This window comes from Gobio gobio (genome assembly GCF_949357685.1).
Source record: "Gobio gobio genome assembly, chromosome: 4".
In the NCBI taxonomy this organism is placed as follows: domain Eukaryota; kingdom Metazoa; phylum Chordata; class Actinopteri; order Cypriniformes; family Gobionidae; genus Gobio; species Gobio gobio.
In genome coordinates, this window is record NC_137100.1 from 61,204,316 (window position 1) to 61,232,056 (window position 27,741).

Here is a 27,741-nt window from a genome sequence, read left to right on the forward strand (position 1 = left end):
TAAGACACGTTATATATACACTTTTTAAATATTGAAAAAAATGCCTTTCCGATCTGATATGTGATGGGAAAAGGGAGTAGGGTGAGTTCAGCAAAAGGTGGATTTGAATTTGGGTCTATTTGCGTCAAAACTTTCTGCCACATGTCTAGACACTACGTTTAAAAAAAAAAAATAGTATATATTGTGCTGTATTCAGTAAGTAGTCAGCTAGTATTCCATTCTGAACATATTGCCACACATTGTTTAGGTTATCAGCTGTGTAGCAGCATCTGTTGTATAACCCATTCGTTGTTGTGTGCTACTGTATCTGTTGATTTGTTGCATTACTGTTGTCGTTTTGTTTGAGTCCTGCATGTGCTTCCGTTTAGAATGATTTTGTGGAAATCATCAAACCCGTTCCATTGGCAACCTCCATTCCATCATCCTCGGACATCACAAACGCCACCCACATCACTTCATCCTCCAATAGGGGCGCTCGTCCGTTTGGAGGGGTGGGGTCACCCCACATAGCCTCCATTCCCTCCGCCGCATCTGCTTTTGCAATCGCCTCCTCAGCTCAAAGCCCTAATCCACTGGCTCCGCCTACTCCTACTGATGGCTCACCAAATCATACACCGTCGGTGCCCCGCCCTTCGGTGTATAACACGCCCATCAATCTCTACTCCAATGAGAATGCCTGTGAAGTTGCCATGGGCCAGAGGCGGGGCCTGCTGGAAAGCCAGGGTGAGAGCTCTCAGCTGAATGGGTAAGAGTTTGATTGACAATTTGATTCCCCGCCCACCCTATAAAAACATGCTGCCTTCACATGCTATCGGAAATGTCCTACTTCCCACTTCTGAAGTCGTAATTACGAGCTTGTTGCATTCAAGTGCTTGGTTTTCAGAAAGAACAAGAATCATGGAGGATACCAGGTTTATTCTTGATTATTTATTGGGAAAATCTTATTAAACCCAAGCGATATTCATTGACAACCAAATAAACATTCACCACACTATCTAGAATAGTCGATTGCTGACCATTCTGGAATTTCGTTCAAATACAGGCTATTTCCGCTGTGTATAAAACATACAATATGCTTCAAATGGTTATTCATATATGTAAATATACTTTAAAGGGTTAGTTCACCCAAAAATGAAAATTCTGTCATTAATTACTTACCCTCATGTTGTTCGACACCCGTAAGACAATGCACCTTACACTCTCAAGACCCATAAAAGGTACTAAAGACGTCGTTATTAAAAAAACCTAAATAACGACTTACATAGTGATGACCGATTTCAAAACAATGCATCATGAAGCTTTATAAAGCTATGAAGCGTTATGAATCAGTGAGTCGAATCATGATTCGGATCGCGTGTCAAACCGCCAAACTGCTGAAATCACGTGACTTTGGCGATTCAAACCCCTGAATCGACTCACTGATTCATAACGCTTCGAAGCTTCATGATGCTGTGTTTTGAAATCGGTCATCACAATATAAGTCGTTATTAAGGGTTTATTTGTGCACAAAAACTATTCTCGCCGATTCATAAAGTTATTGTAGAACCACTGTAGTGAGATGGACTTTGTAACGACGTCTTTAGTACCTTTTATGGGTCTTGAGAGTGAACCGTGCCATTGTGCCAATGGAGGCCTTTCTGAGCCATCAGATTACAACTAAAATATCTTCATTTGTGTCTGAAGATGAACGGAGGTCTTATGGGTGTCGAACGACATGAGGGTGAGTAATTAATGACAGAATTTTCATTTTTGGGTGAACTAACTCTTTAACAACAATTCAAGGTGTTGTAGCTGTTGTGGAAAAACAATAAAGAATAGCAGTCACAGCAGAAATCGTTCTCCCCTCCACCATGTACAACTCGGGAACTTATTATCCCCGGTAAATATGACTTGAATAAATAAGACTTGAGAGGGCTTTTATGTCCAATTTTTTAACTAGGAAACTAGATAATTCCGATAGCATGTGAAGGCAGCCGTAGAGCTCAAAAGTGACACCAACTTTTTCAGAGGTCTGGGTTCTGAAAGTATATTTCCAATTAATTTTCTACATTGACGTTTCAGAAAATGCACAACCTACCAGATCCAAGATGAATCACAACATTACAGCATTTGATTTGAGGGAAAAACATATAAATTATACACTGTGTGCAGAATTATTAGGCACGTTGATTTTCTGATCATATTTTTTTTCCAGGCACATTTGACCAATTCCAAACCACAGTAATCCTAATAACTACTATTGATTTAGTATTTAATAATGTATAAGTGATATATAATTGTTCATGAAGGCTGGAAATGAAAAACACCTTATATTCAGGTGTGCAGAATTATTAGGCATGTTTTCTTTTACAGATAAATTGAGCCAAAAAAGAGATTTAACTCAGACTGAAAAGTCAAAAATTATTAAATGCCCATGAGAAGGATGCAATACTAATGCAATACTAGACATTGCAGTTAAGGCATGACCATTGGACAGTGAAATGCTCGTTGGGTCAGCAGGATCTGACAAAAACATGTGGCGGAGAAAAGACACCTGTTAACTGCAAAAGAATGAAGAATTAAGGTGAAGAATTAAGTGTGAAACCATCAGGAACCCTTTAGTCTCCAGCGCCACCATCTTCCAAAGCTGAACCTTAACCTGGAGTCTCCAGAAGTGCAAGGTGTCAGGATCTCAGAGACTTCAGTTAGGTAAAGAATCCTAAAAAATGACCCCCACTAGATAAGAATCACAAGCTGAAGTGTTGTAAAATACATGAAGCCTGCTTTTTGCTTTATAGGTTTTATAGGTTGAGAATGACTCTTGAAGGACCAGCACCACATCCTCTAGTACCACTGTTTGAAGAATTCATCTTCCAGAATCTGGCAGGACGTTTTGGGAGTTCATTTTAGTCCATCCTGAAGTCCGTTTTGCAGAGATGGACTAAAAATGAACTCCCAAAACGTCCTGCCAGATTCTGGAAGATGAATTCTTCAAACAGTGGTACTAGAGGATGTGGTGCTGGTCCTTCAAGAGTCATTCTCAACCTATCTGTCCATAAAGCCTATAAAAAAACCTTCTTCATGTATTTTACAACACTTCAGCTTGTGATTCTTATCTAGTGGGGGTCATTTTTTAGGATTCTTTACCTAACTGAAGTCTCTGAGATCCTGACACCTTGCACTTCTGGAGACTCCAGGTAGGTTGCAGCTTTGGAAAATGGTGGCGCTGGAGACTAAAGGGTTCCTGATGGTTTCACCCTTAATTCTTCACCTTAATTCTTAATTCTTTTGCAGTTAACAGGTGTCTTTTCTTCACCACCTGTTTTTGTCAGATCCTGCTGACCCAACGAGCATTTCACTGTCCAATGGTCACGTCTTAACTGCAATGTCTAGTATTGCATTAGTATTGCATCCTTCTCATGGGCATTTAATACTTTTTGACTTTTCAGTCTGAGTTAAATCTCTTTTTTGGCTCAATTTATCTGTAAAAGAAAACATGCCTAATAATTCTGCACACCTGAATATAAGGTGATTTTCATTTCCAGCCTTCATGAACAATTATATATCACTTATACATTATTAAATACTAAATCAATAGTAGTTATTAGGATTACTGTGGTTTGGAATTGGTCAAATGTGCCTGGAAACAAATATGATCAGAAAATCAACGTGCCTAATAATTCTGCACTCCCTGTATATATATAAAGACAAACTGTCTACTTATTAATTAAGAGAATTAATAAGCTACTCATCCAATAAAACATTGTAAATGATGTAATTAAATCAGGCTATTGTGTTTTCCCTGCAAAAAAAACCCTATAATTTAAACCATGCTGCAGCATTAGCAGGTTTGCTGGGTCTCTCAGCGTGGTCAGGCTGGTCTGTTGACTGGTGTTAGTGAGGATTTGGGCACTTTTCAGACGGTCAGATTGGGAGACCACCTGGTTCGTCTTGCTAAACCAGCCGAGTACCAGGGTTGTTATAGTTAAACTAAAACCATTAAAAAAAACAAGTTTTGTTACTTAAAATAACGTTTACTAACATTTTATTTCAGCTAAGAAAAATTTCTCATTTTCATTTTGTTTAACTATCTAAAATGACTAAAACTGATATAAAAATAAAATAAATAAAACCTATATGTGTGTGTGTGTGTGTGTGTGTGTGTATATCAGGGCTTGACATTAAGACCCGGCAACCCGCCAAATGCGGGTGTATTTCAGCAGTGGTATGTAACACAGTCACTCCTACTAGCTACTTTGGCTGGTTTAATTTCATATATATAGCCTAAATATACAAACCCTCCTCCCCTCACTCACTCGTTTCATTTGCTCACGATGAATATTGTTGGTGTTACAGGGCTTGAATTTCGCAGTGGGATTGCGTGTATTGCGCATCATTTTTTACTTATTAAGCCGGGTGCACACTGTGCGATTCATAATAGTCCTTTACGATTGTTCCTTGTCAGACTGTACGAACATGATCCCCGCTGTAAGCCATGTCACACTGTAAGATCTAAGTAGTCATTAATGTCAGACTGTACGATAGTCAAGGCGCGCTAAAAACGGACGCACGCAAGAAAACTCGCCCGGAGTTTTATATCATCAATCAATGACACGTTCGGTGAGTGAGAGCTGCATTACACACAGGATTGAAATGATGGCTACAAAGAAATCTCTAGCATTCATTTTGGTCATAGTTTGTCTTTACGAGGATAATTTGACGGTCGTCGTAGGAGAAGTCACACTGCAGGACTGTGCGCCAAATCTTCTGACACTGCCAGAATTTCGCCTGAGGTAAAATTTGACGATTTTAACGATCAAAGACTTCAGATTTTATCCTAGGATCAGAGGAATCTTTTAGGATTTGCAAAATTTGTCTCAGACGGCCAAAATCGCACAGTGTGCACCCGGCTTTACTTTACTTATTTTACTCACACCCAAAGTGCGCACACATAAAGCCGCCACAGTGCTAAATTGAGCTCTTTTTCGCTGCTTATTGAGCTTAAACAGTCAAATACACACAAAATAATGTCAAAATGCCGGTCTTGGCGAGTATTCAAGTAAACGCAGTCAGTTCTGTTTCAAATGAACTTAAACAGTTGATAAAGAAAACACATGTGTAACTGTATAATGGATCCATGCGTCTTAAAGCGACAGCAGCCTAATATACCTGCTGCCAAATTATGAGAGAATATTAAACATATCTAGATGCCCGTTTTTCCCCCCTTGATATCAATATCAAAATTGTGGCCTGTGAAAATGCTGAGTGGTTAGTAACTTTGGAAAACCATGAGCCACAGCTTTTTTGGTGAGCAAAAAAATGAATGTATAAAACGAATAAAAAGGACAAAAACACACAACAAAATTACTAAAATGTAAAAATTTTAATGAAAACAGAAAATCAAAAAACTAATTTAACTAAAAAAATGAATTTCACCGATTTTAACATTTTGGCTGGTACGATAACCGATAATTCTTTATATTTGAAAGCCAATAATCGATATATTGGCCGATAAATCTAAATCCAAATTTTTATGAAATTTTTGAGAGGCAGTTTACAAAAACAAAAGTCTCACCATTAAAATCCATGTCCCAAGCACACAATTATAATGTTCTCATTATCATTTTATATAGCCTATATGACAGACTTGTGCTCACGTGTTGCACTTAACCGTATTTTTCTTTTTTGAAGGGATTCCAATCATATTTCAATCATATTCAAAACCATCATGGTGAACAGTGCGAATATGAAGTGTCTAAGCTGAAGGAAATAATCCATTATTTATCGGCTTTAATATATTGGCCAACTAATTTTGATTGGGCCGATAACGATAACATTAAAAATGAACATACATCGACCGATACCGATATGATGGCAGATGTATCATGCATCCCTAATGCATATACAATTTTTTTTAACAACCTTGGAACTAATGGTTGGTCGATCTGAAAGGTTCATATATTGGTGTTACAAGTTTCACTACAGAGATTTTGAATGCCATTTCTGCTTCTGTAACTCACTTTTGAGCTCTATCATCCCTTTTGAATTCCAGGCTGCTGTTTTTGGGTCTTTGTATCTCTAAATAATATTCCAGAATGTTGTTTCATGGTCCGAAGACTCTGGCAGCATCTCTCTGTATCTCTCTTGCAGTGACGTATGTGAGATTTTGTTCGTTTATGTGCGGGTGTCAGTGGCTCTGATGAACTGTGTGTATATTTAGATCTGCGTAATGGTATCCGTTGTGTTTTTTGGTGTGTGTGTGTGTGTGTGTGTGTGTGTGTGTGTGTGAATCAGGGCTCTCCCTTGGATAATGTCCCAGGGGAAGCTCAAATGTATTTTGAGCGTGTGCAAACCTCCCTCCTGGGTTTCATATTTTAATGATGGATTTAAAGTGCTGATTGACATTATTACGCAGAAGAAGTACGTGTCTAATTACTCGTGCTGATGCACACACATATTCTGGGACACTGTGTATCAGATCAGTGTGTTTGTTCTTGTGATGCATTACGTTTGTTTCTGTGTACTAATAACTTAATACTATAATATCAGCCTGATACCAGCGCAGATTATAGTTTAATCACCCAATAAACCTGTTCTGCTTCTCGTTAAGTGCATACTATTTCTGTAATGTGCAGTATGTGTACGTAGCATGCGTGGGACTCTGGGTTGACCTGCTACAAGTGCCAAAATATGCAGTATATACTGTGCAGTATGCCAGTATACCATTCTGACCATTTGAGAGCATAATATTCACTAGATAAAAAAGGACAGAAAGAGGAAAATATTACAGACGTGGGAGAGAAAACTGATGAAAACCAAATGCTTCTCGTCATACTGTGCACTCATCTAATGGTTTCTCCTCCCTCTCTTGTAAACTCTGATAAATCCTCCTCATTATCCTCATACAGCTGTACATTTAAAGTGTCAAATCAGTGCCAAGCCTGTGTCTGTGATTTTTTTTTATAGGCAACTGTTGAGAAAACGTATTCCTCCTTAATGCAACCCTGCGTGTACCTGGTTCTGGATACTGTACTTTGTTTGAGGTTGTCTTGCCATTTGTTGACCGATATGGTGTTTTTTTAATGGCTGATGCCAATATCTTATAAGCAGGGTGACATATATAACGAGGATATATGTAATGTAATTTGCAATTGCTTTATTTACGCAATATTTAACTCCCAGAATACATTTGAGAACAGAACATGTGCACAATCCATTGACAAAGCTGTAGGTTTTGGGAACTGGGAACTGGGAACTGGGAACTGATCACAACTTTTTTTAATCTCAAATGTTAGTCAAGTTGCAATAAAAAAATATAAAAATGTAAAAATATAATTGCATTTTATCCAAATATATTATTTAATTAAATATTTAAGTATTCTATATTATTCTGGAAAACTTTCTGGTCACTATATAATTACAGATTTGTTTAATAATTCCTGAGCTCGTTAGTTTGTGTTTGTGTCTCAAATCATGCACATTTGACAGTTTGATTGATGTATTGTGTATGTGCGTGTGTGTGTGTGTGTGTCTTCAGCTGTTGGTCTGTCTCAGAGGGGTTAGGAATCAGTGTGTTGTTGTGTATACTGAGCCAGTGATGATTGGGTGTTTAATGGTTATTTTCTCCTCTATGTGCTTTTCAGCAGATGACTCCAGCCACAAAGTCAGTACCATATAGATGCTCCTTTCATTGTGTGTGTGTGTGTGTGTGTGTGTAGTGCCTAGGACAGTTTTGTTTTGCTTTTTGTTTTTCCACTTGCTTTTATTTAAATGAATGAAATTAGATGGTAATACCATGGTATTTTGAGTTTTTTTGTAGCACCAAATGATAAATGGTAAAAAATACCATTACAGTATCTTGATGGTATTATGTCTACGAAAAAACAAATGACCAGGGTAAAGAATGACCGCCATATTCATGTACCATATGTAGGTATTTATAGTTCTATACAAAAAAAACATTGTAGTATTAGTACTCTTTATTATTAATGTAGTATCACTGATTATGTAACAGTGGCTTTTTAAAGGTTAGTTCACCTAAAAGTGAAAATTCTGTCATCATTCACTCAAAACAGTCCAAACCCGTAAGACTTTCATTCATCTTCTAAACACAAATTAAGATCTTTTTAATAAAATCTGACATTGACAGCTACGCAACTACTTTGACGCTTCAAAAAGTTCATAAAGAGATCGTAAAACTAATCCATATGAATTGAGCGGTTTAGTCAAATTTTTTCTGAAGAGACTTGATCTATTTAAATGAAGATACTTGTACAATTTAGGATTTTATTCACATATAAACATTAATCAGCGAACATTTACAGAAGATTAACAGACGGGTGAGAAAGAACCTCATTGGTTCTTGCTGAAGCTCAAACGTGATGCGTAACGCCAGAATGAATCTCATTGGTTCTGGCACGTCAAGCGAACATGCTTGAGCTTCCATTTACCACAACTGATGTGTGAATTGATGAATGTTTATACGTGAATAAATGCCTAAATTCAATCTGTTCATCAAATAAAGCGATTGTGTCCGCTCATATGGGTTAGTTTTATCTCTTTATGAACTTTTTGAAGCATCAAAGTGGCAGTTGTGTCATCAGAAAGAGCTTCATTTGTCTCTTGAAGTTGAACAAAAGTCTTACAGGTTTAGAATGACATAATGGTAATTAACGACAGAATTTTCCTTTTGTTGTGAACTAACCCGTTAAAGCCGAGCGTACTCAAGCAAAGCAAAACTGGGTTTCCGTTGCATGAGCTTGTTGACGTGAGTTTGATGACGATGCATGTCATGCTCCAACTGTGACGTGTTTTATCGCAGTGGTGGTTGTCAGGTAGTCAGCTTTTTTTATTCACACTTACATATCAGTTTGTCAAACACACTGAGCGAGCAAACGAGCCCTGCCAAGCCAACACCCTTCACACACACGGTCCGTTCACTCACAGCCTGACAGCGTTGATTTATTGACAGCTTATGAATGTTGTACGTGTCAGTACAGACGGGCTTTGGCACAATCAGTGCGTACCAGACGTAAAAATGTTTTTGGAGAGATTTGATTGACGTATCTTGTAGATTTCAGACGTCCCACTGAGTCCAGAGGAGCTCAGGCTTCATACGCCAGTTGCATGTCTTTTATTCCAGGGGTTTTCAAACTGGGGTCCCCAGAACATTTCTCAGAATAAAAAGACAAAGCAAAAATGGATAAAGTCTACCGAACATTCTAGCTGTTTAATTTATAAATGTTTACACATACTTTCCAGAATTGTATATGTTTGCTTTGTATCTTTTCTAGTGACTTTTCCTCACTATAGTCCCCTCTGTCTTGCTCACTGGGGTTGTAAGGCAGTTTTCTTAACACAGTGTTTAAGCTGCATACAAGCTGCTTACAGTACATACATTTAATGTGAAAGTTGCTTATACAAATCATTTTTAATTGAAAATGTCCAAAAATCCAACATTTAAGCAGAGGCGGACAGTACTGAAGTATTTTTACTTTCTACTCAAGTACATTTTTCAAGTATATATTTTATCAATGTTTTTCTTTGGAACACTTTTAATTCATTACATTCCAAAGCATAATTTATAATGTCATAATTTTTACTGCACTACATTTCATAAATAAAAGTTGTTGTTTTTTTTTTACCTTGAATACTTAATTACATTAAAAATATAGTACTTTCTTACTTGTACTTGTAATTACTTTTATTTGAGTAAAAGTATACAATACTACATTTTTAATGTAATTAAGTATTAAATGATATTCAATATGAAACATAGTGCAGTCAAAAGTACAACATTATGTTTTGGAAGGTTGTGAAGTAAAAGTTTTCCAAAGAAGATCACTGATAAAGTACATATACCTGAAAAATAAAATTACTTGGAAAGTAAAAATACTTAAGTACTGTCCGCCTCTGCATTTAAGTATAGGCAATTTCATTTTGGAAACAATATATTGTATTTATAATGCCACACTTACTATTTATCTACAGTTTAAATGTTTTTTCATACATAAAAATATATAGATGGATTTTAATAAGGGGGTCCCTCATAAAAGGTTTGTCATATTTGGGGCTTGGCATCATAAAGTTTGAAAACCCCTGTTTTATTCCAATTGCAGCAGTGCCATCTTCTAGTCTCAGGCATTTTAAACTTTCATTTCCTCTACTAGAAAGTTGTCATTTTCTTTGAGGATATCAGAACTCAAAAGCTCATGTTTCTGTTTAAAATGATGTATTTACTTGATTTAGGCAACCGCACAGGCATAGTTACAATAGTTACACTACAGTAAAACTGTAGAAATGTACTTGATAGAATCAATTACAGGAAAATTGCAAATGTTTCTTTTTAAGACTAATAATTATGAGCCTGTCGCATGCGTTTCATTCTATGTGCATCTGTTCTAGTGCATTTCTAACTTCATTGCTTAAACTACACAGTTGTTTCATTTTCTTGGAAGATTTTGAAACTAAAAAAACTAATCTTTCCGTTTAAAGTGATCTATTTACCTGATTCAGTAGAGACTTAAAATAAATGAGTGCTTTTTAAAATCAAGTCACATTACAAAGATTACCTATGGTAAGCACACAGTTGGCCAAAATACCATAGTTTCTTGAACTTGATATTAAAAGTTACAGGACAATTGCAAAAGTTTAATTGTAATACTATATTAATTATGAGCCTGTTGCCTGTGTTTTATTCCATATGTAGCAGCGCCATCTACTGGTCTAGTGCATTTCTAACTTTCATTTCTTCAACTGTTCTTCAACTGTAAATGTACTTTATTAATACTTACATGAAAATTGTGAGCCTTTTTTAAGACTCTGCTAATAATTGTACAGTAGCCTGGTGACAACAACTGTTTTTAGCAGTATTTTGGCAGAAACTATGGTTATCACGGTACATTTTCGAATATTTGTATTGAATGCCTCTAAAATCTTTCCGTTATGTAATGACAATATTTGATTTTATTCTTCATAGTGGTCCTCCAGCTGTGTCTAAGTGAGTACATCTGTAATGTGTGTGAAACTTCTCTGATAGAGAATGATTACACGTTTTAACTTCCTCATTCCTTTTCTTCTGCCTCTTTCCTCATTCAGAAAACCTCCAGTGTACAGGTAAAGGGGGATAAGCAGCAATGTCCCTGTTTCTCAAATACTGTGCAATAATTGTGCATTTGTTGTGCAGCATGATTACAGGTCAACAAGACTGACAGTCAGGATCTCTCTTTGTGTGTGTGTGTGTGTGTGTGTGTGTGTGTAGACTTCCTCGTAAGCATATCACAGAGACAGACATTGAGTTTTACCACATCCCAACTCACGGTGATGCCAGCAGGAAACGCATCATGGAGGACACAGAGGACTGGCGCCCGCGGACAGGAACTTCACAGTCCCGCTCGTTCCGTATCCTGGCCCAAATCACCGGCACTGAATCTGAACTCGGTGAGAGTGGAAAGAGATTTTTTTTTTTGCATTGCTCCTTTTGTTTTATAATGATTGAACAGGGAAAGAAGCTAATACATTTTTTGTGATCTGATTGATCTTATTTAATTGAATTGTTTAGAAATTTGTAATGTATTGATTGAATTAAATTATATATATATATATATATATATATATATATATATATATATATATATATATATATATATATATATATATATATATATATATATATATATATATATATACGCAATTATGTACATTTATGCATGTATATATATATATATATACACACCATTCCACATTTATATATATATTCTGGAACTGATATTTTTGCATTATATACAGTATATTTTGGGCCTTATTTATAGAACACAGGCAGAATGCATTTCTGTGTAAATCGCTCCTAAAACGTTCTTAGATAAAATGTCACATTTAATTGCGTAACAATGGTTTTACAAATCATTTACACAGACATTTGTTTCATGAACGAGGCCCATTGTGTGCAAACCTGCAATGCTGATTCTTAGATTAAGATTGAAATTGTTTTAAATTGAAGTTCAGTGAACAGGAGTGAGTAAAAGAATGTGAATGTGTCTTTACTTTCATTACACCTCTATCTATCACATGAAAGCGTGTCATAATAAATGATTTCTGTCATGTTTGTCTGTTTCAGATCACTCACAGGAGGATGAATCAGCAAAGACAACAAAGTAAGTTCCTCTTCCTGCCAGCTGTTTTCGAGTGTGTGTTTGTGTTTTTTCATTGGGTTGCTGTGCTGTTTGCGTGCTGTTATTGACCCGTGTGATTTTGGCCTGTTATTTTCTGGTGTTTCCAGTTAACCAGCATGTGCAGATCAATCACACTTTCCACAAATACAGCACAAAATAGGGTTTTTCTTTATTTCGCGACACTGAAAGGACCTTTAGAAAATGTTGATCATCAACCTCAGAAGGTCAAACTAAATATTACATGAGTAGTTAGTAATTCTTGCAACTTTTACTAGACGATTTGTGTGATTTTAGTCATTTTGTAGTGATAACCATTAAACATGAAATATTTAACCCTGCAAAGCCTGATATGTAAAATAAGTCAGATTGTTTTCAAATGGAACGGTTTATTAAATCTTTACAAAAGATATTTATAAAAAAGTATATGTTTATATCTAAAAATAAAAAAAAAGTTTTTTTGTTGAGTATCATATTTGATACATCAGCAGACTTGTATGGCTCATATAGTATGATAGTGAGAATATGGAGTTCATATACTCAAGGAGAAAAAACATCTCAATTTTCTTCAGAGGCCTAAAATGAGCAAAAATATCTAATTTGGTGCAGTGGTTGATATTTATATGCCCAAAATAAATATATAACACACTATAAGTAAAACATACTTATATAAAATGCATATAAATATCATTTTTTACTCAACATCTCCCAATAATATGCCTTAGTAAAGATTTCAAATGCTAATTGAAATGCTGAGTTTTATGTTCAAATTTGCTCTGTATTTTTAAAGCATATAATGCAATGCAACGGTTGAGAGATGAACAAATTAACGCTCCTCAAAAGACTGATGTATCATATTTGATACTCACATTTTAACATAACTTTTCTAAAACATGAAATGTTGCTTCCAGTAAGTGTTCATTTTGAAAGAGTAATAATAATATAAAAGTTATTCTTATGTTTACTTTATAAAAATCAGTTTTGTTAAAAAAGTATAAACTATCAATCAGACGACAGAAGGCATGTAATAGATTTTGTGCAACAGGTTTTTCAGCAACGTTTTGATCATGCTTCATGAAATGTATGCATCAAATATGATACAGTATAGGCATTTGTTAAATTAAAGCCACAATATGTAATATTTCGCCGCTTGAGGTCGCTTATTCAAAACACAGGAATGAAAACAAAAAGAAAATGATGGCAATACTCTCGGTGATGTAAGGTGTAAAGTGATGTTTATTTACAGTGCTCAAGAGGTGTGTGTCGGTGTCCTGGTTAAAATGGTTTATTTCTCTGCTTTTAAACATTCTTGGAAACATTTGGGATAATGTAAGTACACAAGTCAACAAAATACTTTACCTTGATCTAGTGGTTTTTGGATATTTTAATCCAAAAATCTTACACATTGTGCCTTTTAAATAGAGAAATGATATAAAATTAAAATAAATAAAATGAAAAAGATGTTTTGTAGTTACTGATAAACATATTCTTATAAATTAAAGATCAATTAAAAATATTCATACCAGGCTTTCATGGTTGAGCTTGATGAATGCAGTCAACGCTACGTAAAAATTGAGAAACTGGCATGAGATTATTATTATCTTGATCTTCCATGTGTATAAGCCATATTGAGAGCTGTTGCACATCTCACCAACAGTAAATAAATTAATCTTTCAGTCCGTTTCATGCTGTCATGCAGTGTTCGGAATGAGGAGTGTGTGATAGCGAGTGTGTGATATTGTGGTTGGTTTGTTGTGATAACTCGTCTTGTTTTTTGGCATTTTTTGGCTTTGCTTCCTTAAGAAAATGCATCACGGTCACCATCATTTCTAACCTTATTTTCTACAGTTATTGTTACCACTCTAAAATTATACATAAAAATACATTTTCTGAATAAAAAAGTGGTTCTAGGGGTTTGTTCAAATCACTAACCCTAAATAGTGAGCAATAGTGAAGCTCCCCTTCGCAAACACCAGTTATAAATTATCGTTTTGTGTAAATGTATAACTGTAGTAAGCATGGTTTAGTTTCCACCAAAATGTAAAACTTAGTGTAGAACTGTGGATAATTTTTAATGTGGCTGTAATACGCCCTGCTCTTTCTTTATCATTGTGGCCGTTTAGATGGAATATAATCATAGAGACAGATCAAATCAGTTCCAAAACCTAGCGAAGTGTATTAAATGGACAGAAAGCGATCGGTTAGCATTCCCATGTCACATCACTGGCATCGGATCTGAACTCAGTGAGAGGAGAAATATTTTATTTTATTTACTGGCACCTTTTGTTTCTCTGATCAGGGTTAGATATTTATTTATTTGCAACATCTGATTTATTTCTTTAAATCGAATTAATTATTCGGAGGCAAAATATATTTTAATGTATATTCATCTCAGTGGTGGCATTTGATTTGCAATGTAAATTATAAGTAGATTTTAAGTCCATAAATGTAGGCTATATATATAATTATAAGTATTATGGTTATTATAATGCGGTGTGTGTCTTTTATGCTTGTTAGAGTAAAACATTGAGGCAGATTACTAGGTTTAGGAGGACTGAGTTACAGAAGTGAGATTGAAGTCGGCATGAAATGGAAGTAGGGCGGGGCTTGAGTTTGTGCATGTGGAATTGATTGGATGGTTGTGGTTTGCTATTGGTGGATCTTAGGGATGAAACGATTACCGGTTTCACGATAAACCACGATAAAATTTAGTGACGGTTAGTAATATCGTATAAAATTTTATTATCATTAAAACCGCGTGTGATTATCACGGTTGTGAAAACTCGCGGTAAGTCTTGTCCAGTCAGCGTCAGTCTGGCGCAGCGCACCGCTGTTTTCTGAATGAGAAGAAATGTCAGAAGGCAGTGACAGCACTCAGGGGATTGTTCAGCCTCTAAAAGGACCAAATCTGAGGCGTGGTCATATTTTGGCTTTTACAAAAGTCCTGAGGGAAACTTAATCTAAGATGGTCACCCTGTCTGAAGAACATGCCAGAAGAAAGTCACTGTAATGGGAAAAACACTTCAAAACTACGAACCCAAGGCAAGTGGACTTTGACCTCAATACCAAAACTACGTCTGGCAAATTATAACGTGAAGCGAACAAACAAATTCAGTCAAGACTAAGGTGACATTTAAGGGATAATAATCAGGGCTTGACATTAACAACCGCCCTTTGCGGGTGTAACGTTATTTCGGCTGCACACTAGTCACTCTGGCTGTTGAACTTATAATAGTCTTCTCAAAAGCCATCTGTTATAATCGCGTTGCGCATTATAAACACTCACACGTATTTCTATTGAGTTTATGAATGCAATGTCTCATAATCAGAGGCGTTCAGATTAGCAGAGTTTTGTTCAGAGCGCGCGCGCCGCTCTCACGCTGAAATCTGCACTCAAAGCAGAGAAAAACGTGCGATGTACGCAAGAAATTCACTCACTCAGCATACAGAGGTTGACTGTTTTTGTTCTATTTCAGCAGCGAAAATGGTTTAAAAAACACAGCAGAACCACAGCGCATCTGATATGACTGGCATAACGCTGGTGAATTTAGGGACCGTCTGTAAAGTTACATACAACATTGAAACGTGTATAACGTTACCAAACTTCACTAGCATTTGAAGAGAATGACAGTCATAAAACTGACTGTAAAGTGTTCATCTAGGTGTCAGGTATGATGCAAACATTTTGATATTTAATAAAATAAACTGTCAAATCATATGGAAATATGGATATGCATTATTTCACTTGGATACTGTTTGGGCTCTAACACAAAATATGCTAGATTTAAATGCATCATAGCTGAACACTGATGAGAATATTTCTTGAGAATATATTTACAGAGATAATATTAGAGATTATATTTACGACAAATTATTATTATTTATGCATTATGCGTTGCTATTGACGACGGCCATTAAGTAAAGAAATCCCACAGAATCTAGCTTAAAAAAGTGCTCAGAGCTGCTTTAGTTATTTGTTGTTTGTTGAATTTCAAATATAAAACTTGTTGAAATGTTTTAAGTGTGTGCATCGGTTCTTTTTGAACACTTTCATCTCGTTTGAACAAAACCGTGATAATATTGATAACCGTGATAATTTGGGTCACTATAATCGTGATGTTAAATTTCCATACCGTTTCATCCCTAGTGGATCTCATGTGAGTGACAGGTTGCCCTGCCCTATAATACAGCAATATTCCATTAAAAAATAGTAATTGTCAATTTTGATTTAGTGTTGACTTTGATGTGTGTGCAGTGGCGTTTTCTGTCTGCATGGTTTACCTGTGTGCCGTTGACATCCACTTCTAGAGCTTTTCATACTGTCTTCCTGTTTCTGTTTTTCTCTCTCTTTTCTCTTGTTCATTCCCTGTGAACAGGGTTGTGAAGATTAATCCTAAGATTGGACCCAAATATCATAAGCTCAGAGACTGGCACCATGGAGTGTCTGCTCGCACCCTTAACGTCCTCAGCCTGTTGTAGGAGTGTGTGTGCGCGCGCGTGTGTGAGTGCGTGTGTGTGTGAGCAGGTCTGTGTGGGATGTTTCTGTGTTGTAATCTTAAGGAGAGACTGTGACTGAACTGAAGTTTTGTCAGAAAGCTTTAAATCATGAGCTCTGTAAAGTGTGGAAGTGTGTGTAGATTTGAGGAAGGGTGTGAAGATTCAACATGCATCTCAAACTGTGTTCTTGTGGATTTAGTGTCTTTTATTAGTGAAGTTTATTAGTTGCTCTACAGTATTGTATTACACGTGTGGCTTGGATCAGTTTCTGTGATGTTTCAGCTTTTGGTTCCTATATGAAGTGTAATTATTTTACTCGCCCACCCTGGGACGTTAAGTAAGGTAGTGATTGGTACTCGCGTCACCGCTGATGTTGTGATTTTTGGATCACACGTCACTTAAGGTGTGGTTATGAGTACATCAGATGACCACCTTCCCCCTCTCCTGTTTGGAGTGTTCTCATACAGACAAGGTAAAAGACCTTGACTAGTGTCCCAAACTAAGAGAGGGTGAAGGTGGTCATCCTTAAGTGACGTGTGATCCAATAAACACAACGTCAGCGGTGACGCGAGTACCAATCACTGCCTTACTTGGCGTCCTTGGATGGACGAAAGTAAAATCACTACAGAAGGAACGTTCTGGGCTTCAAACTAGTTAAACTCCATATACAGCATCTGTCGATTAACACTGAAAATAATTTCACATCATCTGTCAGTTAAAACCAATAAAACTAAGCGTTTACAGGAATGCACTGGAAACGTTCAACGGTAAAATGTGCAGCTCGTGTTTTTGTGAAAAGGCTTAATAGGTTTAGTTCTTTATTATTGCATTATTATTTTGGTTAGAATGATTCTTCTTCTTAACTGAATGTATCTTAATTGCATGCCCATGACAAGTTTTAAATGCAATTTTATGACATTACTCCCATGTTAGCATGTTTATGCATTATTGTTATATTTCGTGTTTATTTTAATATTTATTTAGTGCCCTATTGGCTTCTATTGTAAGTGCATTACTGTAAATATACAATAAATATTTATTGTCTGTTAAACAAAGTTTTAGAGCCAGAACATTCTTTTAAACACTGCCGAATATTATCATATGCTTGAAAACGTAATATTTATTTTGATTTATCATTTAATTCCTTCCTCAATGAGTTTTCCTTATAGAACAGCATTAGAATAAAGTGGCCTGTATTTTCTGCCTTGTATTTTCTCCTCCTTTGTGTCAGTGTTTTTATCTATTTCTTTCTGTGTGTCCCTCTGTGGCAGCACTAAAATACATCAAGCCCAGTCAGTTCTGTTCACTGTTTATGAGTGAAGGTCATTGGATAATTTAACACATTAGCATGATATTGATATTGCTAATGATATTTAAATGATCAGTTGCTTAAGTAATGTACTGTTGAAGTTTAAAACGATTGGATCTGCCATAACCAATCGCTAACGTTTGGTCGTGACATATGTCATCTCAAACTAGTGCACGATGTCATCGTTCTCAGCCACTCCCTCTGTTAGCTGATTGGACCGGTTAAAATTTGACCGGAGAAAACCAGAGAATATACCGGTATACCGCAATCCCAGACGGAGTACTGAAGGAAAATGAAAATTGAGCGGAAGTACGTAGGAGGGCGGAGCCAGGCTTAAATGAAAGCAGGTCTTTTAAATGAACACAGAAGTCATCACAACCATTACTGGAAAAATTAGGAACAGTTTTAGTCACAGTTCAAGGCAAAACAGCATTCACAAGTGTAACTTCTGTAATATTGTGAAGAAGCAACATATTTGAATAGAAATTATATTATTATATTTCCCCCATTCAGGTGACTTTGGTTTAAGAGACGGAGAAAGTGCACAGTCACTTTAGGAATTATGTTTATCATAATAGGGCCAGTTTTCACTCAAGAATGATTTAGTGTGTGCAGTGATCATGTGTCGCCACTGGAGGGCAGCACTGACTCATTCTTCTCAGCAGATGATATGAGCGTCAGCAGACAGCAGATCTTCACAGGCTGTCGCAGATGTGTCTTAACATCTCTTTTAATTCTCCCGCACGGCTCTGTGATGTTACATTACCCCTGACACCCGGACCATCAACAGACAGGGACGACTGGGAACACAGATTCAAATGCACTCTTTGCATGTTTGTTCATTAAAGGCAGGCATTTTTTTTTATACTGGTCTCAATATTAAAACATGTACATATATCTTCTGTGGAAGTCTCAGGACCAAAAAATGTGCGTCCAATCATTGCATTCAGTCCGATATCCATCTACCTGTCAACATATGTATTTCCATACCTCCACGCACCTGCTCACACAGACATCACATGTCACCGAGTGCCAAAAACAAACAGCAGCCGCCTTTTACAGTTTCCTCCTGAACCAAAACAGTGAGCTTAATCTGCGTTCATGCCATGGCATAACTGTGATTACACATTTGAAGGAGACGTGGCTTTGGAGACACTCTCAAGGGAGGGTGGGATCTTATGCTTTCAAAGCTAGCTTGCTACTGTAGCCTCTCTGAAATTGCCTACCGTACCTTTACGGCAAGACACTGCAGGCAAAGACAAATTTTTTTTCATGCACTAGTCAGTTTTGAGATTTTGAGCAATTTTGCTTTCATAACTTGCCTTTTATTTCAGACTAGTGGAAAGAAAACATCCAAAATATCTGTAGATTTAGATTTTAACACATATCTTTAAATGTGCTGTATGTCAGTTTTTGACTCTACTAAAAAAATGCCATAATATATTTGCAGATATTTAGGAAACATGCTGAGTTCACATACTCGTTTCTCTGAAAAGCAGTGCTACAGTCAGTTATTTTACTTTGGAATGTGCGTTCTGTGTCTGTTTTTGTTTTGGTCCGTGCAATAACGTGTACGCTGCCAATACCGCGTATTACTGCTTTGGAAGCCAGCAAACAAACTGGGTCAAGGATCGCAGATTCTACCCGACCTAAAAAGCCTCGGCATCCATCTAAAAACCTAAAAAAAGCACATTAAAACGCTAGGGGTGGCACGGCACATGAAAAAACCTCCGAACTGTTCGGTTAATTTGTCTCGGTTCGGAGCGTGTGTGCGTCAATGTAGCCTCGTGCCCGTATGTTACCTCAGACGGTGGGTGTCATTTTCGCGCGAAATAAGAGGTGTGTGTGGACATACAGTAAAAGAAGTAAAAGACAGTAAAAGTGGAGTGCTGCAGGTCACGTCACGTGTAGAAATGGCAAGTGGGTGAGATAAGGAAGGCTGCCCAGAGTTGGAGGATGCGCCAGCGTCGTATAACGCCGGCTTCACACCGCACGCGCAAGCATATCTTAATGTTAAGATATGTTTCTGGTTTTAATCATTTAAATAGGCCTTTGAAGTTTGGGCAAAAGTTCTGAACATGAAGTTTTCGTGTATTTTATCATTTTTTTTCACAGCGCCGGATGTCATATGGTGATTGTGAAACACACGGAACACTTCACTACATGATTTCATGGTGAAATGTGTTATTTTTCATGTTAATCAGGTCTGCTGCTCACGCTGAATTAAAGCCACAGTGCATTGTTCTGATCAAAATTGACATGATTAACATGAAAAACATGTCGGGCTCTGTATCAGCGTAAGCAGGAGACAGCCAGTTAGGAAACAACTTCTACATGATATAAAAAAAATGTTTAATACTGTATCCTAAATTGTGGATAATTAAGCTATATATCATATGCTGAAGTACATTTCTGGAGTGTTAACGATTAAAAGAAAAAACACCAACAAGAACCGTACAGAACCGAAAACCATGACCCTAAAACCGTGATACGAACTGAACCGTGGGTTTTGTGAACTGTGCCACCCCTATAAAACGCGGATAAATCAAGTCATCAACCTACAATGTATTAGTCTCCTCGCCTTTCAATGTCAATTGCGCTCGTTCCCGTTGCGTGTCCTCAAACTGGCAACCTGCGAGGGGGCGGGGGCGGGGCAAACAATATTTAGAATCTGGACTGCGGTACCCATTTCAACCACTAGCTGTCATTCTTACATACAGCAGCTTTAAAGGCTGTTTTCTCAAAATGAGTTTTTTTCTCTTGCACTGAGGCAGAAATATCCACTTCAGCAGCACTTACTTTTACAGCTTTACTCGTTTCTATATTCTTTGTATTTTTACAAGGGGTTTGTTCATATATCATTCACAGTATTTATAGAAGTAAAACAAATATATATATATATATATATATATATATATATATATATATATATATATATATATATATATATATATATATATATATATATATATATATATATATATATATATATATATATATATATATATATATATATATATATATATATATATATATATATATACACACAGTGGGGCAAAAAAGTATTTAGTCAGCCACCAATTGTGCAAGTTCTCCCACTTAAAAAGATGAGAGAGGCCTGTAATTTTCATCATAGATACACTTCAACTATGAGAGACAGAATGAGAAGAAAAATCCAGAAAATCACATTGTCTGATTTTTAAAGAATTTATTTGCAAATTATGGTGGAAAATAAGTATTTGGTCAATAACAAAAGTTCATCTCAATTCTTTGTTATATACCCTTTGTTGGCAATGACAGAGGTCAAACGTTTTCTGTAAGACTCCACAAGGTTTTACTACACAAGGGACTGACTAAATACTTTTTTGCCCCACTGTAAATTAATATATTTTTTTCTGGCTGTTCACAGCATTTTCTGATTTCTAGTACAGTGATTTATATAGAGTGATAAAAACAGATCTCCAAAATCCCCTAAAACCTAATATTTTAACAAAATGAAAGAAGAATTTTGAACCTGGCTACTGTATATCCAATGTTCAAATGTTTGAATGTGGAAATGTTTGAAAATTAGTGCATATTGAATTAGATAATGATACTTAGATAATTTGCATTTAAAAGGTTTGTAACATTGATAATCATACATGTTTGTTGAGCATCAAAGCATCATGTGACCCTGACCTGGACCACAAAACCAGTCATAAGTCGCAAATGTATATTTGTGCCAATAGCCAACGTACTTTGTATGGGTCAAAAATGTTATGCCAAAAACCATTAGGATATTAAGTAAAAAATCATGTTCCATGAATATATTTTGTAAAATTTCTACTGTAAATATATAAAAAAATGATTAGTAGTAGTAATATGCATTGCTAAGGACTTCCCTTGGACAACTTTAAAGGCAATTTTCTCAATATTTAGATTTTTTTGCACCCTCAGATTCCAGATTTTCAAATAGTTGTATCTCTTAGCTTATTTATTCAGCTTTTAGATGATGTATAAATCTCAATAAAAAAAAAATAAAAAAAAATTACCCTTATGAATGGTTTTGGGATTACATATTAAAATGAAGGATCATGTGACACTGAAGACTGGAGTAGAGCGGAGTGCCTAAAGCCATGTTCTTAATTCACTGTGAACCACTGCTTCACAGGGCTTATTGCTTTTATAAAATGGTTAGTCCATAAAAATATTTATTTTAATGCAATCAGAATCAAGGACCGGAATTATAATTTTTAAAATATATTGTAAATTATTTGTAATACATTGTAAATTTGTAATATTTCACAATATTACTGTTTACTGTATTTTTGACCCAATAAATGCAGCAGAAGATAAAAAATCTTACCAACCCTAGACTTTTGAGCGGGAGTGTATATGTGATAAATGGCCTCAGATTATCACTGTGTGCAGGTTTACAGTATGACAGATTTCATCCCGTCCTCTGCTCATAGATGTGTGTGATGGAGAACTTCCTGTGTGTTTTGTGATCGCTCCTCTCTCATTCGATTAGCCTTCTGTGCTGCTCCAGTCTGATTGGATTATTTGCTCTGTAATGAATCTGATTGGCTGAGAGCAGTAACGATCGGTCTTATAACTGGGGTGACGGGACATGTGAAGATGTGTCTGTTTTCTGTCGTACCTGTGTGCACCTCAATTTGTTTTCTACACAGAATAAAGTCGATTGATTCATGTGTGCTGCTGTGCCCTCTGGCCTGCTCTCACCATGAGTTATCTTTTCCTTCTCTAATACTTTTTTTTTTCTTCTGGTGATCAATGTGCTAGCGTTGGTGTATGTCTCCCATTCCTTACTGTATATGGGCTATGGAGGATTATCAGTTTCACTAACAAAACACCAAAAGTGTCGAGAAACTACCTTTCTATGGTACATGCATAGAGTACTGTTTAGCATTACCATCTGATACCATCAAAGTAATTTCAAATGGAAATGTAAATAGGCATTTAGGATGTTCACACTTGAGGTTTGGTCCGGACCAAAATTAAAAATGCGCACATTGGCATATTAACCCTCTGGTGCTCTTCGTTTAGGGGTTGCATTGGTTGTCTTCCCGGTCATAAGTGACCGGACACCTAAAAATTAAACTTCCTCCACCCCAGTAAAACCAATGCAATTTATTTTTCTTCAATAATATTTTTTCTTTTTAATTTTGTATTTAGAGATGATTTTATGGTATTTTTTAATATTTATGCAATAATTATGGTCTATTTTTGCCATTGAAAATTATATAAAAAATTTTTTTTATTTAATTATTGCAGTATTCCAGGTTAAAATAGAGACTAGGCCTTCGGAAAAAAATTTTTTGAAGGCAGCTTAGCGCCCTCTTTTGGAATTATTTAAGAAATCATACAACCATGGGTGTAATCACTAGAGGTCTCTATGGAGAATTCCCTAGTTCTGTTTTGAACACATTTAATTTTTTTTTTGTTGATGGATTTGAATATATATTAAAAAAATCTCAAATTCTATTTATTATAAAGTTTTAGATATTTTTTTTGCTAGAAATATAGATTTTTGTTTTTGCAGATTTCCCATTCATTTCCTATGGTGTCATTTTTGACCTAAGAGCACAAGTGGGAGTATTTTTTTTACGACCACTTAGCATGCTCGAATCATGCCCTCAATTTTTTTTTGTTTTTTTGTTAACATATCTAATGCTAGAAAAGTCACCAAGTGTCATATTCTGATGAAGCTGTGATTTTGTAAAAATTCCAAATGTGGTTCATAGGTTCAGTTTTTCATAGGTGTGTGTGTGTGTGTGTGTGTGTGTGTGTGTGTGTGTGTGTGTGTGTGTGTGTGTGTGTGTGTGTGTGTGTGTGTGTGTGTGTGTGTGTGTGTGTGTGTGTGTGTGTGTGTGTGTGTGTGTGTGTGTGTGTGTGTGAGTGTGTGTGTGTGTGTGTGTGTGTGTATAAGTGTGCGTGTGTGTGTGAGTGGATGCGTCAATATCACACTCTTGATGTTTTAGAGTGTCACCCCTTTACTGCTGTTTACTTTTTTCAGCATTGTGGCTGATTTGTAGATTGTACACGCAAATATTCTGTGAATGTTTGTGTTTTTGCCGATTTCCCATTCATTTCCTATGGTCGGTCATTTATGACCGAAGACAATGAACGCTACTTTTTTTTTTACGACCAATTAGCATGCTCGAATCATGACCCCAATTTTTTGGTGTGTTTAATTACCTAATGCAAGAAAAGTCACCAAGTTTCATATCATTCCGATGAAGCTGTGATTTTTAACATTTCAAAACAGAACATTTTCCGGTCAGAAATGACCGAAGAACACCAGAGGGTTAAAACCAAACCTGAACCGAACCGAACCGAACCACAGCCTGATTGGTCGGCTTTTATTATGTATATTTTGCGACGGAACTTACAGAACGTCCAAAACTATGCTGTGTGCTGGACTAAATGCGCTCGCTGTATGTGTGTAGCTACATATGATGGTATTTTGACCAGCTGAGACCTCGTGAAGAGCTTATAAAATGTGTAAAGGAGTCAAAACAGCGTCAGGAATCCCTCCGTCACACACACAAACCAAGATCTGCTGTGAGGAGACGCGGTTCTGATACCCATCTCGGTCCACTTGTTTGGTGTGCACCAGGGTTCAGATGGCAGCGTTCACACTTATTCAAATGAACCGCACTAACAGGGTTCGTTTTAACAAACATGCCAAGTAGGGGTGTAACGGTACACAAAATTGACGGTTTGGTACGTACCTCGGTTTTGAAGGCACGGTTCGGTATGGGTTTGGTACAGCAGTTTTGCTAAATTGCTTTTTATTAATTTTATTAAACAGTGGTTTACTGAAAAAAAAAAATGTGTGTCTGTCCTTAAATGATTTAATTATAACTAAAATTTTATTGAAGATAATGCTGTAAACTATATAGGGAACCCTTACTTGCACAATAATATTAAAGGTTAACAACAGAGCCCAAACTATTAGCCTAAATTAAGTAGCTATTTATTTTCAGATATAATAATCAACACTCAAATAACAGTACGCAAACATGTAAACTTCACATAAGGCTGTTTTTGCATTAACTTCTAAATCTAATTATAAAATAGTTTTTTCTCCAATTTGTTGTTGAAATATAATCATTTATACACAGTGTCTGTCATTTACATGAACATACATTAAATAATCAAGACTTCAGTAACAGGTTCAGTAGAATATAATGAATATATAGGCTAATATAGGTCATATATTTAGTGAAAGAGTTGATTTCTCTAGTAAACTAACAGCTGTAGTCACTGAATGACTTCTGAGGTCATGTGATGCTGTGTTCTTAAGCTGTTTTAATTGACGTCTTTCTGCTGTTGAAACACTGATTGAGCGATTACACCACATATGATACGTTTCAGTAAGTTGTAAAGTATCTTTAACATACCTTAAGATATGAATTCATGTTTATTCTTTAGGAAGAGATGATCGATCGCGTTCACAGATGATTGCGTTCACACGCGCGCCGAGCAGCCGTTTGAACTGACGCGCCTATTCAGTCATGTCACATTAAAGAGCGTCAAAACGGTTTTTATCGTTTGAATTTCGTGATAAAATGGACTGAATACTTAATATGTTTGTGTGGGAACACGGATTGAAGTGTGTTCCGCGCTTAAAACAAGCTGACTGTTAACTGTTAAAGATTGCATTCGGAAACCGTTCGGTACAGGCGTGCACCGAACCGAAAGCCCTGTACCGAAACGGTTCGGTATGAATACGTGCACCGTTACACCCCTAATGCCAAGTGTGAACACACGCTTAAAGTCAGCATGAAATGGAAGTTGCGATCATCTTTTCTTCCCTATTGAGACCATAGACTGTAAAAAAAATATGGACGTAGTGTCCGTGACATCACCCATAGGATTCTGAAGAGAAGTTTTGAAGCGTAAAGTAGGGACGAGCTGGCCGTTGCCATCTTGGCAGCGCGTCACTCCCGGATAACAGAAAATGGGCAAAGAGGCGGGACGTGGGCGGAGCTGAGGTGACGTGATGACTAACAGACAGCAGACAAACGACAGTCCACCTGTCAATCAAAGAAACCACGCCCTTAATTATGCTGAACTTTAAGGCTTTATATAATGTAAACAAATTAGTTATAAAAAAATTCACCCCCCTCACAGTTGTCATGAAGGGCAAAATTAGCTATATAGACCAAAACCACAATTTGTACCAGACTGTAAACATGTTTTTCTACTGTAAAGTTGGGCATATTAAAGGGATAGTTCACCCAAAATTCCGGCCGGGTCATAGATATATACATAGATTCCTCATTAGTGCCTGCGTGGATCATGGCGTGGATCGCTCGAATGAGGAATCTACGTATACATATCTATGACCCGGCCGGAATTTTGACCTCACCTACGGGAAGTGATGGCAGTCTGCAGAGCTGAAGCGTTCGTCTGATATGAGGTGAAATAATTGCATAAATACCGTTCGGGTTCTCTCAGAAACCGATCGTTTCGTATCTTAAGACATCAATGTGTCGTCACGAGCCGCAGGGTTTAATTTGAAGTTGTCTGTCCATGTTTTTTTTACTCTAATAGAATTAGTCTCCATTGACAAGCATTATATGAGTGACACACAGCAACGGTTGGAGTTAAAAATCTTCATTTGTGTTCTACTGAAGAAACGAAGACACCTACATCTTGGATGCCTTAGGGGTAAGCAGAAACACATAAAATTTTCGTTTTTGGGTGAACTATCACTTTAAAAATGGGCTCATTGAGATTCTGCTCCCTTCTGGAGCCTGTCTCTAGCGGCCAGTCGATGAATTGCAGTTTAAGTCACTTCCATATTGGCTTCAAGAGAAACTGCGGGAGGTTGCCGCTTAATTGAGACGTATATCTGAGTGAAATGGCTTCTCGAACAAATGTAGGGGGGGCTTGATTTTGTCCATGGGGAATTGATTGGATAGTTGTGGTTTGCTATTGGTGGATCTCATGTGAGTGACAGGTTGCCCCGCCTTCACGCCGGTAAACACATCATCAGAGAAGAGAAGAGCTGTCCCTGCAAGTTGTTTTGATTAAAGATTAAAGATTAAGAATTAAAATGATTATGATGTGTATGGATAAATCATTTATAATAAATACCGCAATATTCCATAAATAATAAAAAGTTAATTTAGATTTCATGATGACTTTATTAGATGAAATGATGAAATAATTCATGTTTAGCAATGGTGTTAAATACATCAATAAAATAATGCATTTATTTTAATTGATTTAATTAAAAATGTAAATATTATGTATTATTATTTAATACTATTTTTATATAAATAGCATGTTATAGAAGGTATTTGCCTGTAGCTTTATTAATTGCTTCCCTTAAAATAGTAAGTTTGATTTCTTTGTTTTTTCTCAAAGTAACATTTCTTGACCTCCATACCCGTGTAGTGCTGTCTATGTTTTTAGGTAATGCAGGGACCAAAAAATATTTTGACTCTAAAAAAAGTCTGAACATCACTACGTAATACTAACAAAATATCAAATAAAGTGTCTGTATCTGCTTGTCTCAAATGCATTTCATGCATATTTAGTGGATGTGTGAAGTTCTCAAACTCACACAGGTGTAGAGAATCACATTAGCCACTAACAAACAAAGTCACGCAGAACGGACTGTTTTTGTGAAGCTGCGAGGACGTGTCTCGATGTGGAATATTTCATCAGTATCCAGATTCAGGGCTGAATGGTGGTCCTTTCGGTTTCTATGGCTGCCGTTGCCATAACATTCTGTCTCCGGAGGCTTGTAATTAGGCCGGAGAGATTGACAGA

The 27,741-nt window shown here is 36.5% G+C and overlaps 1 protein-coding gene across 2 annotated transcripts in view; it reads left to right on the top strand.

Annotated features, from left to right (window-relative positions):
* The window catches only part of pdlim5a (PDZ and LIM domain 5a), a 91,780-nt gene that overhangs the window by 49,089 nt on the left and 14,950 nt on the right, over positions 1-27,741 (top strand). The window contains exons 5-9 of one of the 2 annotated variants that reach the window (XM_079815877.1): positions 7,623-7,642; positions 10,958-10,978; positions 11,077-11,094; positions 11,240-11,418; positions 12,095-12,131. In XM_079815877.1, coding sequence (XP_079672003.1) covers positions 7,623-7,642; positions 10,958-10,978; positions 11,077-11,094; positions 11,240-11,418; positions 12,095-12,131 — 275 coding nt within the window. Of the gene's footprint in view, positions 1-368; positions 746-7,622; positions 7,643-10,957; positions 10,979-11,076; positions 11,095-11,239; positions 11,419-12,094; positions 12,132-27,741 lie in introns of both variants that reach the window. The other variant, XM_079815878.1, reaches the window with a different exon arrangement.